Below are 17,556 nucleotides of genomic sequence, written 5' to 3'. Positions count from 1 at the left end.
CTGTAGGACAGTGGTTCCCAAACTTGGCAACTTTAAGACTGACTGGAGAATTGGCTGGAGAATTCTGGGAGTTGAAGTCCACAAGTCTTAAAGTTGCCAAGTTTGGTAACCACTGCTGTAGGATGAAGTCCAAGAAATACTATTGGGCTTCTTAACTCAAAGCCGCTTCCAAAAAACCATCACTCTGAAAATGTTGTTTATCATATTAAGATATATTTTTCATGAGAGGAGAATAAAAAAAAAAAAACCTTGCCCAGATTACGAGCGGCACATAATACGAGCGGCAAGTACTTGCCAACAGATTTGCACCAGAGGAAATAACTCAGCGATATCGTCACCTGCGGGCCAATTTATATTGTCAGAAAGCGGATTCTGCATTAGTCCCTGGAGCCAATGCAATAATGGCATATTCTAGGAATAAAACTCCGACAGCCTATGGGGACAATCTCATCTCTTTTTCATAGATGCCCCTCAAGATCCATTCAGAGCAAAGCATTAATGATAATATTTAAAAAAAAAAGGGGGGGGGTTTAAAAAAAAAGAAGACTCTAAGGAGATATATTGATAGAGCGGAAGCCCTTTGGTGCGTGGCAAGAGTGAATAAAAACGCCACTAATTTGCTGACCTGGTCAGAGGATAATTAAAAATAAATTCACATGCCAGTTTGACGACACGAAGAGCGCAGGAGAGGTTGCGGTTTTGATGAGAAATAAAGAATATCAAGCAAGAGGGGACGGTTACTAATGGCATCACAGGACAGACGTAATGGCCTTTGCTTTTTTCTTGCATATCCCGTACAAGACAGGAATCAGCAGAGCAAAGTATGACCTTTTATTAACAGCAATAGCTGATTTATATACTGCTTTACAGTGCTTTACAGGTGCTAGTCGTCACTTATAAAGCCCTTCATGATATTGGACCTGGGTACTTGAGAGACCGCCTGCTGCCAATGACCTCCAACAGACCTATTAGATCCCACAGACTAGGCCTCCTCCGAATTCCATCCACCGGCCAATGCCGATTGTCTACCACCCGGAGGAGGGCCTTCTCTGTGGCTGCTCCGGCCCTTTGGAACGAGCTCCCCGTGGAGATTCGGATGCTCACCACACTTCAGGCTTTCCGCAAAGCCCTTAAAACCTGGCTGTTCCGACAGGCCTGGGACTGACGAGTTCCCGTCCCCGCTCGAATTGTGTGGCTGTTGATTGTTTTTAAATTCTTATTGTAGTTGTTTATTTGTTTTTTCCCCCTCTTGTCTGTATTCCCTCCCCTTGATTTGTTAGCCGCCCTGAGTCCCCCGGGAATAGGGCGGCATATAAGTGCAATCAAATCAACCAATGCAACATCCAAGATATTTTGCTTTTTGCATATACTTACCCCTTAAACCAGGGGTCCTCAAACTTTTTAAACAGGGGGCCAATTCATGGTCACTCAGACTGTTGGGAGGCTGGACTTGGTGGGTGGGTGTGGCTCAGCGGTGGGTTCCTACCAGTTTGCACCTATTCGGTAGAACCGGTTCGTCAAATCTAACGAACCGGTTAGAAGAGGTTCCACCAGTGGACCCAGAAATCAGGCCACACCTACAGAAGAGGTTCCAAAATTTTTTGAAACCCACCACTGGTCCTTGGATATGATTATTCTACACTATCATGCTCCTATTTATAAAACTCAGTGCCTCTGTGAAAGGTAAGGATGACTACTGCGTTTGTGGTGCAATCAGAACATTGCGTGTGTTGAAGTTGTTTTAACGCAAACCAAAGATGCCTTTTAAAAAACAAGTTTACATCATATTCCTATGCATGCCAGTGCTGTGTGTGAGGTAATTTAAGGTGGTTCTGACAAGTGTCGTCGGCATCTTCATATCTGGTCACATGGGCGGCAAGCCACTCCCACAAAGGAGGCCACACCCACAGAGTAGGTTCGAACAATTTTTGAAACCCACCACTGGTGTGGCTAGGTGGTCATGTGACTGGATGAGTGTGGCTAGGTGGTCATGTGACTGGGTGGGCATGGTTCAATTTAGCAGTCCATTAAATAATACACACAATAATTTGTTATTCTCCTGGGGGTGGGAAGCAGGTTAGTGAAGGGATGCAGCTGCCTTGGGATGTCTGACTGTCTCTCTCCCTCCCTCCCTCTCTCTAGAGGCTGGGGAGGCCAAAAATGTGCCCATTCCTTGGGCCTCCAAAACCACTCTGCTGCTCCAAAACGGGCCCATTTTTGGCGTCCCTGAGGCCTCCGTGCATCCCGTTTTTGGCCTCCTCGGCCTCCAGAATGTGGGTGGTGGCTGGTGGATAGGTGGGGCGATGTAGTGGGGCAGCCTTGTGGTCCCTCGCGAGCAGGATTAATGGCTTCGGTGGGCCGTAGTTTGAGGACCCCTGCCTTAAACCATATGGTTAGATGAAGGATCGTCTTGTACTAAAAAGGGCTAAAATTCAGCCCCAGGAGATAAAAAGAGGAAAAGGAATATATAAAGAGGCTTTAACTCACCGGCCATTTGTTGAATGCCACTGAAGGCACCCAAGTTACTGGAGGATGTGGCTTGCTGCAGAAGCTGCAAATGAACAGTAACAACATCAATGGGGTTAATAACGCAACAAGTTAAGATTAAAGCAAAATTATCTGAATCAAATTAAATTTGGGATACTTATAGTTTCCTTTACATTTATACAGTCTCTTGCTTCTGCCTGGTGTTGGAATGAAGGTCCCCAGAGCCGATGCTGTAAATCCATATTAATGTCTAATCTCTATTAAGAAACACACAGACACTGGGGAAACTCAATAACATTGCTGCTTTAAAACAATTAATCAATTTACTCTTTTTTTTTTAAACTGTCAGGTGCTAAATCTATTTCAGCCCAACATAGTGCAACTAATCATTGCCCTGCGCAGTTAGCATAACTCATCCTGGTTAATATCACAAGCACATTTTCCACCTCCCCACTTAGAAAGAGAAGCTGGTTTCCTTAACATGGTTTGTAGGACTGGTCCTGAAAAACACATAACCTCACAATGGGCTGTTCTTTTTCACAGTTGGGTCCACACAGGAAATCAAAGGGGATCTGCATGTCAGTGCACTATTTTGGTAACCCAACTGCATAGAATATCCACCTAGGCGCCAACGATGGATTTTTAACGGAGGCAGTTGATATATTCAACTGCCAATCATCATTACTGAGATGCTGTATCTAAGGGGACAATCTTGGAACCTGGTCGTACACATAACCGAGTCCCCACATTGGCTAAGTCTTGGTTTGTTTAATCATGGCTTCCTGGATAACCCACATCTGGTTGGGATCACAGCATAGGCTAGCTCACCAACCATCCCTTAGAAATCACAATGGCTGGTTTCGCATAACATGTTAAAACGAGTCAAACCACGTTTGAGCATATTGTAATGTGTGAATAAAGCCGCAGAGAGACGGAACCGTTTTTCATTGGATGAGTGATGGTTCCAAGTGACATAGAATTTGTAGTAACGGACGTAGTCTCCTAGTGTAAGGTTTCATTACGAATGAAAAGCTTAAATGCATGTGAAAAAGTGTCAGTTATTAATGAATGGGGATTAGGGAGGAGGTAGGGTTATGGTGAGCATTTTGGGAAAGGTTGTCCCCTTTTCTGAATGAATGAGATGCAGGAAAGAATCTGTTAGGTGGTATGAATGGGATGTGGGGGGGGGGGGAGAGACAGATTAATCCCCCAACAGAATTAAAGGAAGGGAAAGAGGAGGAGAATGTGGGATCTGCTTGGAACAGAATGAAATGAATTATGTCACAAAGGGCTGCTGAAGTCTGTGGAGTTGCACTAATGAGAAGAATGAAAAAGGATGGTGGGTGTGATGATGAAGCGAGGAAGGTTGCGGATGAAAAACAAAAAGCAAATAAAAGGAAAATGGAGAGAAAAGACATGGCATAATGTGTACAGAGAAGAAAAGAGTAATATGTCAAAGAACGGAACTGAAATTAATGCTATAAATCTCTGTGCCGAAGGGAAAAATGATGACAAGAAAGTTGTAAATACTGGGAAAATGTTGAAAAATGTATGGCTAATAGATGGTATAACTGGGCTTGATTTGTGATGGTGCGCCTATCTATTTGTGTAACTTGTATGCGAAGAGAGCATCTATGTCTGATAAACTGGATAATGCCATTATTGTTGTCTTATTCAAAGGAAAAGATAGTATCAGCGAATTTAAAAGATATATAAGGTATCAGTTTGCTGAACATGGAAATGCATTTGGTGAATAGTTATGGGAGATGAACAAAACTTGGGAAAGAAATGCCTTTTTGCTGGACAACAGATCAGGGATGGGCTGCTACAGGTTCGCCTGGGTTCTGGAGAACCTGTAGCTAACATTATGGCTCAAATCCCACCCCTAGTTGGCCCCACCCACCACGCCCCACCCCTGTTACCCCCCTCCCAAGAGTCTTCAATTTGGCACCTATTTTGGATGCAAGGTAATGCAGGGCCTGTGTGGAGGCTCGGGGAAGGGGAAAAATGGGTCTCCCGGAAGGCCTCTGGAGCCCAAGGGAAGCAGTTTGTGCCCTCCCAGAGGCTTGAAGAAAGCCTCCGGAGCATGTGGAAGGTGAAAGCACGCCCCCTATGGTGCAGGAGGCCAACTAGGCCACGCCCACCATGTCCATGCCCACCCAGCAACCGAGCAGAGAACCTGTTACTGAAATTTTTGAAGCCCACCCCTGCACACTGTCCAGATTTTTGGATTTTAGCAGATCATTGAGAAATGTTAATGTAAAAAAGCTTATAGTACCTTTGTGGATTTAAAGAACACATATAAACGTGAATTGTTGAATGTTGAACATTCATTCATTTGTGTAATGGAGTTAATTGCCGACTATCAGAACTAATCATTTTGAATGATTCAACATCAAAGACGTAATGAGACCTGGATGTTTGACTTAGGGAGTTATTAGTATAACAAACATATATGGAAAGCTTATGATGACATTAGAAGTATTTTGGGTGAGCATGAGAATGAATGTGTCTCCTTACATGGAAATGATATATTAGAGGTTAAAAACCCAATTGATTGTAGTGAACATTAAACTGTGTGATTTGCAGAGGATATGGATTTGAATATGGCAAAAAAGTAATATGAACCTGTGTGTGTTGGCAGAGTGATTGCTAAAGTCGGGGACAAGGAAGGAAGGAAGGAAGGAAGAAAGGAAGGAAGGAAGGAAGGAAGGAAGGAGAGAGGGAGGGAGGGTAGCAGGAAGGAAAGGAAGGAAACTTAAGATTTGCAAATGCTAGTAAAATTATAATTGGCAGTTGTGTGATTTGTGTGAACAATGAAAGCTTGTTGAAAGCTTGGCTAGTTAAGAATTGTGGACTTCCAACTCCTAGAATTCCTAGCCAGCATGGGATAGTTGAAGACTATGAGTCTTAAAGTTACTACTTCAATTCCCAGACTTCCTCACTCAGCATTCTGGGAGTTGAAGTCCAAAAAATGTTTTAAAGTTGCCAGGGTTGGATACTCCTGATCTACATCATTACGTGGATGTGAGAATTACGCATGTCAGAAGAACCACAAAGTAAGATGGATTATGTGGGAATGGGTTAGTTTAGAAATGCATGCAGTAAAAACCAGAAGAGATGGGATCAAAGATGTCCGGGAAGAGAGGAAAAAAATGATGAGATTATTCAGTGATACAGAGACGATGACTGAGAATAAAACTGCAAAAGAAATAATACACGGAGGAAGAATTTGCGGTTCTAAAGAAAGCCGAAGACAGGAAACCATGGTTGGGTGGAATGGAGGAGATCCTGAAAAAAGCAGAAAGGTGTAGAATTTCAAGGACAAAAGCCAAGAGGTGCACAATGTAAAATAAATTTAGAATTCCTTCTCCTTTCCCCCTAACTTCTGCTTCCAGTTTCTTTTGCCTAAAGAGACTTGCATGTCCCACAGTGCAGATCAAAGCTTACCCTAAGCTTTGTAAAATGTCTTAGGAATGAGTGAAAAATGGAAATTTCTTTTGGGAGAGATTATTACCATGCCCAGTCTCGAAAACAAACTGAGTCACAAAGCTGGGTGGAGCTACCGAAGGAGGCGGGACATTAGGATTGCAGACTCAGTCCTATTGGATGACAGACAAACATAACCCATGCCTTGATGGGCGTCTCAGGTAAGAACCAACACCCATTCTGATTGATATCCAGTGGTGGGATTCAAATAATTTAACAACTGGTTCTCTGCCATAATGACCAGCTGGGTAGGCATAGCTTGGTGGTCTTGTGATAATGTCACGTCAATGGGCGCTTCGCCTTAGCTGTAGCAATGTAATAAGGGTTAACCCGAGAGGCAATTTCTGTAAGCAGGGCAATAAAGATGAGGCTAGAAACAACACCAGAATGTTTCCTTCCTGCCTTCCTTACAGGAATAGCCCTGTAAACTGGGAAAAAAATAAAATAAGATTTCTTCCAACAACCAGTTCTCCGAACTGCTTAGAAAGTTACGAACCGGTTCTCCCGAATAGGTGCGAACCAGCTGAATCCCATCACTGCTGATGTCCCTCCCAATGAATATCGAAGATCCATTCTAATGCCGTTTGTCCTGATCCTTCAAACCAAACTGTCATTCTAAGTCTCAAGCCTCATGGAAAACCAGGTCGCTATATCGCTAACTATCACAGTTTGATCAAAGCAGGCAGCTACTTATGCAGCTTAATACGTGAGTGGAAAGGGGAGAAAAAGAAGGTGCTGTAAAAATGCATTGGTTAACTGGAAACCTGAACCATCTCACCAAGGTGAAAAAAAAAATCTTTTCAAATTGACATCCAATTATGAAATTTAAAATAGCTGTATTGAATGAAAGCCCACAATGCCACTCCTGTGTACTGATGCTGCATTCAGAAAATATAATTATGGAGCTTGGCCCCTTTTATCTAAATGCACAGCAGGGAAAAGCGACAAAAAGTGTGTGTGGGGGGGGGGGGAAGTAACAAACAACATAATTCAGATCATTGAGAAATTTAGATAATTATTTTTTCCCTCCTGTGTAGAAGACTGCCACCGAACATTTTCATATCCATTAATTCTGTGTATTTATGAACAACCAATGTCAATCCTGATGCGATGGGTGAAGAATTACTTGAGATCTGAAGAACGTGAGATCTGGAGGCGGGTGCAGAAGGCCATCAGGTCTTCAAACACAGCTCATGAAATGCTTCAGATACATAGGGATGGGGGAGTAACTTGAAGGAAGAATTTGGAGAGCGTGATTATTTGTCCCCGCGAGATTCCCCTGCACTGTTACTCTTCTTTTTACCAAACGTGTATGACTTTGAAGTCAAGAGCCAAGGTGGCGCAGTGGTTAAATGCAGCACTGCAGGCTACTGCTAGATCAGCAGTTCAGCGGTTCAAATCTCACCGGCTCAGGGTTGACTCAGCCTTCCATCCTTCCGAGGTGGGTAAAATGAGGACCCAGATTGTTGTTGGGGACAATATGCTGACTCTCTGTAAACCGCTTAGAGAGGCCTGAAAGGCCTATGAAGCGATATATAAGTCTACTGCTATTGCTATTGCTAAGAAAAATGATGAAAAACATATTTAAACCATCAGGGAACACAGAGCTCTTTTCTGTAACTGCATCTAGCAAGGGAGTAAGTAAGGAAAACTTAATAGATGGGAACAAGCTCTCCTTCCCAACCTTCCCACTGAATTTAGATGGCAGTTTCCATCATTCCCAGGTGGGAATTCTTGCAATTGTACTTCCAGCACATAGTTGAATGTAGGTTGGACTAGCTATGGAAGTCCTCTTTCCCAGATCAAATCTTGAACATTTCTTTTTTTGCAGGAAAAGTGATCAGAGGTAGTATTCAGTCAGTTCGGACCAGTTTGCCAAAACTGGTAGTGGAAATCGTGAGTGGGATCGACCATGTGCCCTGGCTCTATGTGATCCTATTTAGGCATATTTTTGAGGCCAGGCGCATGCGCGGAAGGCATATATATGAGCAAAGCGCATGCATGGAAGGTTGGGGGCATGCATGGAAGGGCCCGTGTGCCCATGAACCGGTGGTAGCAATAGCAATAGCAATAGCAGTTAGACTTATATACCGCTTCATAGGGCTTTCAGCCCTCTCTAAGCGGTTTACAGAATCAGCATATTGCCCCCAATAACAATCCGGGTCCTCATTTTACCCACCTCGGAAGGATGGAAGGCTGAGTCAACCCTGAGCCGGTGAGATTTGAACAGCCGAACTGCAGATAGCAGTCAGCTGAAGTAGCCTGCAGTACTGCACTCTACCCACTGCGCCACCTCAGCTCAATATGTGAAGCTCACCACTGGAAGGGATGCGTTTGTATCCATATCTTTGCACATCAGGTCAACCACGTGAAGCTATATGATGGCTTATTTGTGGGGCTGTCACATTTTATGTGAAGGCAGGAATTGCGATTTGTTAATCTGGGTTTCAGAAGGCAGCCAGTCAGCCTTCAGTTGACCTGATTACGTGTCTTGTATTTAGTGAATCTAACCGTTGCATTTTGCAAGATGTTTGTTTTGCACATGTACATGCGAAAAGGATTTTTTTTAAAAATGGCCTCGCCACCGAGCTGCCAAAATTAAACTGGCAAATGTTGCTTAGGATAATGTCGTTCTGGCAAAACAGCCCTAATTATATTGTTTAATACCTGCTTCTTACATTGCATTTGAAAAGCAACCGAGAACCTGGGGAGGTGAAAAATGCCCCCCCCCCCATGGTGCAGGAGGCTGACTAGGCCACACCCATTATGGCCATGCTCACCAAGCAACTGGGCAGAGAACCCCTTGTTAAAATTTTTGAAGCCCACCCCTGGGTTACTTCCTAGTTTAATTATACTGAAACCGCGGGAAATATTTAGATCCAGTTTTCCATTGAAGCTGTGCCGATATGATGTACTTATTAAAGAAGGGCTTTCTGCAAAAGAGAGCCAAGTCTCATGAGTTTTGCTTAGCCTTGACAAGTGTATTATGCCAGTTGAGAAAATGGGGTTGTGCGAAAGGGGAGACAAAATAGACCGTGTGTGATAGTGGGCTTTGCGTGGTGTTCCTTTGGCATCAGGGCAGTTTCAGCGGGTATTGAGCCAAAAAGAGGAAGCATGTTGTGTGAATACAGCCATTGTGAAGCAGCCATTGAGGGAGTGGGCAAATTTCCAAAAGAGAACTAGGGCGGTATGTGAGAATGTGTGAAGCGCAGAGAGCTTCCACCAAATCCTTCCCGGTCAGGATCCCAAAAATTAGAGAGAATTGATGGCTTCTTTATTGAATTTTTTTAGTACAAACTGAACATGTCTACTTAGAAACAAAGTCCCATTAAAATCAATGGACCTTACTTCTGGGTAATAAGAGATACAGACTGCAGTTCCAAATACATACGGGGAGTCCTCAAATTACAACAGTTCATTTGGTGACTTTTCCACCGGAAAAAGTGATTTATGACCGTTTTTCACACTTACGATGGGAGCAGCACTCCAACGGTCGCATGATCGAAATTCAGGTGCCTGGCCACTGACTCATATTTATGACGTTTGCAGTTGTCCTGTGGGGGGGTCGTGTGACCTCCTGACAAGCAAAGTCGATGGGGAAGCCGGATTCACTTAAATTGCTAACTTAACAACTGCAGGGATTTACCCAACAACGGTGGCGAGAACGGAATGGGGCAAAACTCACTTCGCAACCGCCTCACCTAGCGATGGAAACTTGGGGCTCCGTGGTGGTCGTAAGTTGAGGACTACCTGTATTTGAACTTCAACCGGGTTCTTCCCAAAGGTGCTTTTTCAAAAGTCATCTGGACTTCCTTTGTTCAGCTGCCTTTCGAAAAAGCACCTTTGGGACAACCGACTGAGAATCTATATAGTAGAGACCTGTATTCTTTATACTATGCGCTGGACCTGGTTCCTGAATTAACCCATTTTCTAATTTTGCATTCTACGTTGCATCAAAGAACGAATAAACCCACTGCTTTCATACAACACGCTGTGCCATGTAGCAGGTAAGGGAGCCATTAACCCAGCTGAGCATCAGGGGTGGGTTTTTGCTGGCGTTACTGCTGGTTTGGCGCATGCGCGATTGCGTGCGCAGTTGCCTGTAAATAGGCCTGCGCATGCTCAAAACATTAAAAATGCCACAGCGATGGGGGAACTGGTTTGGGGGCGTGGCAAGGCTGCCATCCCCTACCGGTTCGGCGACCCAGTCACAATTTCCACTACCGGTTCGCCCGAACAGGTAGCAACCCACCTCTGCCGAGCGTGTTGTGTGAATGCAGCTTCTAAAATTTGCAATTGAGCTGGTTGGCGTAGGCAACCTTTGATCTGAAAGGCAGAGATTCAGCTTTCAGCGATAACATGCTCTGAAAGGGCCTTAAGCTATTAAAAGAGATAAATGTACACACAATCCATTGCTAAGAAAAAGACACAAATGTAGACTGTCTAAAACATTTCGAGTGGTGCAAAAGCCCGGAACCGCAGTCAAATGTGCGAGCGTCTCTATCTGCATGCTTGCAGGGGGCATCTCGGAATGCGATCGTTCACCCAGAAACTTCGTCTATTAAAATGTGACAGCATCAATTGGAGGAAATCTCACTGCGATCTTTTATCTTAATCTCAGATATTCTTTCACATCCCTTTGGAGGACAATTTGATGCAATGAATTCATTTCCACAACCCTTACAAGCAGGGGTGTCCAAAGTTGGGAACTCTAAGACTTGTGGACTTCAACTCCCAGAATTCCCCAGCCAGCATAGCTGGCTGGGGAATTCTGGGAGTTGAAATCCACAAGTCTTAAAGTTCCCAACTTTGGACACCCCTGCTTGAAACGATAGAGAGAGGCTCCCTGCTTTATTTAAACCATGCCCACTTAACCCAGCATGGCAAGCTTGCTCTGAGAATATTGTAAATAAACGTGACGATTACTTACAGCCAGGTACTGTGGGGTAAATCCTCCAAGGCCTGTAAGGTTTCCCCACGTGGCAGTATTGAGCTGTTGCATTTGTTGTGCCAATTGCTGCTGTAAACGTCTTTGCTCTTTGTCCTTTTGGGTATCAGCAAACTTCACGACAATTGGTGAGGAGCAGCCCTGTGGTTGGACAGATTGGTGGAGGGGAAAAAAGTCTATTCACACATTTCCAGCTAGGTGGCAGCACCTAGCCGACCTTGGCTGACCTCAGACACTTGGTAGTATTTTAAGGGAGAAGCCATTGGGGGGGGGGGACTCGCCTGAGAAGTCAAAAATACAAAAATATCTTGGGAGATCCCTTCTGTGTCGTTGTCAGGAAAACTTCACGAATGCGTTGAGGTAGGCATCAGGAGCTGAACTTAATTGGTGGGAGTATTTACTATGTGACTGACAAGACAGTGGTTAAATTTTGGGCACCTTGCTTAATTTAGAAGGGGGCGCAATGGCTCAGTGGTTAAAGATACCGAGCTTGTCAGCTGAAAAGCTGACGGGTCTGGGACCCGAGCATCACGCAACGGGTGAGCTCCCGTTCCTTGCTCCAGCTCCTTATCCACCTAGCAGTTCAAAAGCATGTAAATGCAAGTAGACTAATAGGTACCACAGGTGGGAAAATAAGAGCGTTCTGTGTGCCTTTGGCATATAGCCATGCGAGGCACATGACTGTGGAAAATGTTTTTGGACAATACTGGCTCCTCAGAGGCTCCTCTAAGGAGGCCTTAGAGCCGGACACGACTGGACAGGGAAACCTTTACCTTTACTATTTAATTTAGTTTCATTTATTTCATTTATTGGATTTGGAAAGAAAAAGACACATGATGCTTTAGCCATCTTTGGCTGGTAGGTGAGGTCAGATCGGTTAGCGCTGGATGGGATAAATGACCAAGCATCAAGTTTGACTCAGATGAGATGTTAGAATAATTCAGTTACATCTGCATGAGTCTTTTTCATAGTTCCTTTTTCTTTTTGAGACGTTCTATAATTTTGCAACTGATTATAGGACCCACAACATGTGGAAAGTGAAATATTTCAAAATCACAAGGAGCTCTGCAGAGGGCATCCCAAAAGTCAAATTATTAATTAATTTAAGAATTGTAATTGTGGTTGTGGTTGCCACCTTGACATATTTGGCCCACAAGCCTCATCTGTTGCAAACATTCCTGGTTAGCATGATGTCTAACACTCAATGCTCGGGAAATTCACTCCCCTCCCCCCCGCTCTCCACCCCAATATATTCCATACCATCCCTTCCTGCAGCATCTCCCAAATCTGCTCCAGAGATTGATGGAACCTCCAAAGCAGATCAAAACACTGGATAGGATGGTATGTAAAGAGCCTCAAACTGTATGCCAATTTCAGAAATACGTTTGGGCGACATTTTAGCTTAGAAATGCATCTGTTCATTTGGCATTGGTCTCTCTTAATGGTTAATTGTTATTGTTATTATTTTGGTCTTAGTTGTTTTGGCTTTGAGTAATGAGGAAGGAAGAAAGGATGGAAGAGAAAAAGGAAAGAAGGAAGATTTCTCCTTCCTTCTTCCTATATTTCTCCATATTTTCTAAGTCTGAATATGAAATAAAGCTTTCTGCTAATCAGATTTTGTATTCTGATTAGACTTGAGAAGCAGGGATGTCTTGCTTTGTTACAGTTTGAAAAAGGAGTTAAAATCAAAACTTGTCTTCTTTCTAATCTGACTGTGATCTAAGCAGAATACTTCCAGGCCAGATTTCATAGAAAGCTCTAGTCTAGAGAATTGGTTAGGTGTTAGAAGCAGACAAGAAACTGTAAGGGGAGAAATGGGGAAGGATCAACCAAAACTTTTGCTTAATTTTGTAACCTATAAACTCTATGGAACTTGCCGGAGGTTCCAACTATCCCAGTTTAAAAGAGCAGAAAAGGAAACATTGATCAAAATCTAATTCATGGAAGATCTCTTAGGAGAAACAAGGCAACTTCCAGCAGATATAAAGTGTAGTTCTTCAAATCTTTTCCAAAGGAACCAGAAATAAATTTCAAGGACAAGAACACAAGATGCTTTTCCCAGACAATACTCGCAGCTCTCTGTTTCGTGTGGCATCTGATATTCTATTTATGAATGCTTAACCGGCTGTAAATTGTATAAAACATGACCGAAGTGTTTGATGAATCTATAATTTCCCTAACCCCGCCCCCCCCTTCTGCATCATATTTCATCTGGGTAGCAATTTTAATAGAACCAACCGCATGCAGATCGAAAACATACAAATCAAAACGGCTGTGAATCAAAAAACAAACACCCCCCCCCAGGGAGGTTATGTCTGTAATGTATTTGTTCCATCATTAAAAAAGAAAAAAAAAAGGAAAATTAGATTTCTCTAAGTGCATGAATATATATACACTCACACGCATCCCTATATGAGATTAAAAGGTGATTGTAATCACAGGTTTATAAAGCACGTGATTACAAAAATAGGGATAAACAGCCATGAAAAAGTTATTTATTTTGGAAGACATCTGTTTTCCAGTATGGGGTATTTTTTTGGGTGGGGGGGGGGACATTGTTCTGAAAACAGGACACTGAGTCCCAGGTAACTTTCATCTGAAACAAATTATTTGATGTATATTCTACCATTTGAAAATAACGCTCTTTGCATTAAAAATCCAGCCAAACAGCCCTAGGAGCAATCCAGATTGAATATTCTTTGTTGAAAGTCAACTGCTTACTGCAGGCGTGTCGAGATTAATAGTCAAGGATAATAAAGAAAAGCAGCAGAATATTTAGATTGGAAGCTGCTTTCTCCAGTTTGGAAGTTTCCTGGTACCCGTATATTGAGATGGCAAGTTTCAAATTTTCTAGTCAGCCTGGATGGGAAGCATGGGATCTGCAGTCCCGTCACATCTGAAGAACAGCAGAGAGGTGGAAGCCAAGCTAAATAAACTGCATTATTCTTTTTCTTATTGGCACTTCCTATCTATAGTTGAGAAGCCCTTCCTTCCTTCCTTCCTTCCTTCCTTCCTTCCTTCCTTCCTCCTTCCTTCATTTTCCTTCTCCAAGAAAATGATAACATCTTGACTTTTTAAATAAATATTTTTTTAAAAATCTTGGGAAAAAGGCATTTCACCAAAAACATATATATTTAAAGCATATTGCACAAGAAGCAATTCATATTCACACATTATGTTTTGGCCCATTTATACCAGATTTGTCCTCTGGAGATCTTCCTATTACCAGTATGAGGTGTGGAAAGGCAACTGCTCTTTTATTTTCATGATTCTTGATTTTTGCAAGAGCCATGCTAAAGCCCATCGGGATAAATCTGAGCACCATCTTTCTATGAAAACTGGGATATTTTGCTTTTTGATGGAAACTTTACTCCCTGGGCATTGTCAAAAGCTGCTATATAGAATTTGCACAGAGAAGTAAGGATGCCAAACTTGCCAAAAATGAAATACAGGCAGTCCACGACTTACAACCATTCATGGGAAGCCGGAAGCGTCGCGACGGGAACAGCTGGGAAAATAGCGGAGCTCTGAGGGGCTCCGCAAAAACCCAGCTGGACACCCGCTGCTAGGGATCTTCGTGTCAGAACCGTTCTGAAGGAACAGGTGAAAAAGAAGAAGCATCTCGGCAACCAAAGAGGAACGGGCAGTTCCTCAAAAGGTCCGAGATAAAGTTCTTCAAACTTTACGACAGCGGGAGTGGCAGCAGCCATATTAATAGCCGCTTTAAAGTTGGGGCAACCGGATCAAGCTAATTGAGCAGGAGAGGTGCCAGGAACAAAGTGTTGGCCCTGGGTGAAAGAGTGATCAACCCAAGATAAAGAAACTTTAATTTTGGATTAAAAAGAAACCCGAAGCAAAAATTAGCAACTATTTGGCAGACGGGGGATTTAACAGAGAAAAAAAAGGTGGGAAGTAAAATGGAAAGCCCTAGAAGATTTTTTTCTCCCAAATTTGGATTTGACTTACAACTATTCATTTAGTGACCAAGTTACAATGGCATTGGAAAAAGGAAGTTAAGACCGTGTTTCACAATTGTGACGGTTGCAGCATCCCCGTGGTCATGTGATCAACATTCAGATACTTGGCACCTGTCTTATATTTAAAACAGTGGCAGTGTCCCAGGGTCACGTGATCCCCTTTTGAGATCTTCTGACAAGCAAAGTCCATGGGGAAGCCAATTTCACTTAACAAACATGTTACTAACTTTAACAATTGCAGGGATTTACTTAACAACCATGGCAAGAAAGGCATTGGATTAGAGCAACATTTTTCAAAGTTGGCAACTTTAAGTGTGTGTATCAATGGTGGGATTCAATTTTTTTTACTACTGGTTCTGTGGGCGTGGCTTGGTGGGCATGGCAGAGGAAGGATACTGCAAAATCCCCATTTTCTCCTAATCAGCTGGGACTAGGGAGGCAGAGAATAGATGGGGCGGGGCCAGCCAGAGGTGGTATTTACCGGTTCTTCGAACTATTCAAAATTTCCGCTACCAGTTCTCCAGAACTGGTCAGAACCTGCTGGATAACACCTGTGGTGTACTCCAACTCAACCTGTATTCTAGGAACACACTAGCTGGGAAATTCTGGGAGTTGAAGTCCATACATCTTAAAGTCGCCAACTCTGAAAGAAACTCAGCAAGATGGTGCACAAAGCACTCTCTGTTTCTCCTTCTATGAAACTTCCACCTTCCACCTTTTCTCATTTACTGGGGATTGGACCAAAGAACTTTTTTCAGTAGTAAAAAAAAAAACGCATCCAAAACTGTCTATCTCTGTATAATGGACTGCCTCCATTGCTGTAAAAATGAGATTGGAGAATTGCCTGTTGACACCATAATGTGGAGAATTCAGAGGAAGATGGCCAAAACATAACGTGGGAATATCCCTCATAAGCCTACCCTGTGGGAGAAAAAATTATAATTTTGTAATATACAAGATGCCCTGTCTGAATAGTTGAATGATTACACACATCCCGAAAGTAGGTGATAATATCACTTTCACAACTAATCCCGTTTGTTACCTTATCTCTTTGTCAGTGAGCCACCATTCTATATCATGGCACAACAGCCAATTCAGTTGTTGTAATTGTACAGGACACAATTCGGCATCTCTGCTAATCTAAACTTGCCTACACAAGGTCAGTGTGCTTCCAGAAGGAGCCATGCCTCAGGAGCAGGAAGCTTCAAGTCACATCAAACTTTGCCAGTGTAGCCAAGGTCTGTGGGAATTTTTCCCCCAAATGGATAGTTCCCAGGGACCCAAATAGGAATCCTTAATATCCTTTTGGGGGGTGTTTTTCCTTGCAAAATTATCACAAGGTTTTAAAACTTAGGCAAATAAACATTGATTTCAAGTCTCTAAAATTTTCAATCAAAGATATGCGAAATATAAATCTAGCTTATCTATCTATCTATCTATCTATCATCTATCTATCTATCTATCTATCTATCTATCTATCTATCTATCTATCTATCATCTATCTATCTATCTATCTATCTATCTATCTATCTATCTATCTATCTCTATCCATCCTTTTGTCTTTAGGCAAAACATAATAGAATATACTCGCTAAAATATTAAAAGCAGGCCACATAAAAGGATGGAGATTTTATATATATATATAATATTACATTATAATATAATATACATATATATATACAGTATATAATATTCTGCACACAGAAGCATGCGTCTTTTGGAGTGATTTGCATTCTTTTCTGTGGCAAGCATCACGTCTAATACAATCTTTAAAAAATGGATAGCACTGAAAAGAAAGACAAATTTATTATAAAATATCGAAATAATTTCAAATGAAGGCTGGAGAACAACGGACACTGCAATGCCAATATCAGTGTTTCTCAAGAATACGGTAGACATTTCCATGCATTTTTAAAAAAAAAATTTTTTTTTCATTGTTTTCTTTCTTTGCTCATCACACAAAGCCATTCAACGACACAGACCAAATAACTTTGGGATTTTAGTTCCCAGCATGCTTTGGGAGGTTAGAGAATTATATATATATATATATATCTTTATATATTATATAGATATATATAGATATATATAGATATATAGATATATATAGATATATATTATATATAGATATATATATATAGTATATATAGATATATACTGTATCTATAAACATATATATTTGAACGTTCCTCATCTCAAGAGGATTTTTTTAAAAAAAAAAGCAAGAAAAAAGTGCACATTACATCCAAATGCTTAAGAAGAATTAATTAATACACAGATACACAGTACAGAATACAATAGAACATGCTGTCTTAAAATGATTAATTCAGAAGATCCAGAATAAGACACAGTCAACTCGTGAGGCATTGTGTGCGTGTGTGCGTGTGTGCGCAAAATTCTGAAAAATCATGGACTGGGCTGGAGGGAGCTACTTTTTTTAAAAATAATAATAATTGAAATTGCAGGGATAATTTAAACTTGAATATGTCAAGTCAATGACGGAGTCAAAAGTTTGCTGTCTCTAGCAATTCCTTTCATGTGGGCCTAATGTTGACTAGCCCCTTGGAACAAGGGGAATACTTCTAAATAGATATCTATAAGTCTAGATTGCTTTTTGGGGTGCCCTTGGTCAATTCGAGTTCCGGCTCGGCAGCCGCA

The 17,556-nt window shown here is 42.2% G+C and overlaps 1 protein-coding gene across 23 annotated transcripts in view; it reads right to left on the bottom strand.

The window, feature by feature from the left end:
* CELF2 (CUGBP Elav-like family member 2) overlaps positions 1–17,556 on the bottom strand; it is a 669,316-nt gene that overhangs the window by 48,914 nt on the left and 602,846 nt on the right. For 12 of the 23 annotated variants that reach the window (XM_087722719.1, XM_087722718.1, XM_087722722.1 and 9 more), the window contains 3 exons: positions 10,907–11,065; positions 2,661–2,744; positions 2,488–2,551 (listed from right to left, as the gene is read on the bottom strand). In XM_087722719.1, coding sequence (XP_087578845.1) covers positions 2,488–2,551; positions 2,661–2,744; positions 10,907–11,065 — 307 coding nt within the window. The remainder of the gene's footprint in view (positions 1–2,487; positions 2,552–2,660; positions 2,745–10,906; positions 11,066–17,556) is intronic. The other 11 variants (XM_087722727.1, XM_087722728.1, XM_087722730.1 and 8 more) reach the window with 1 other exon arrangement.

The sequence above is a fragment of the Thamnophis sirtalis genome, unplaced genomic scaffold (genome assembly GCF_051295495.1).
Source record: "Thamnophis sirtalis isolate CommonGarterSnake01/CBP01778 unplaced genomic scaffold, rThaSir2_p1.2 scaffold_9, whole genome shotgun sequence".
In the NCBI taxonomy this organism is placed as follows: Eukaryota; Metazoa; Chordata; class Lepidosauria; order Squamata; family Natricidae; genus Thamnophis; species Thamnophis sirtalis.
This window is presented reverse-complemented; position numbering and strand designations above follow the sequence as displayed.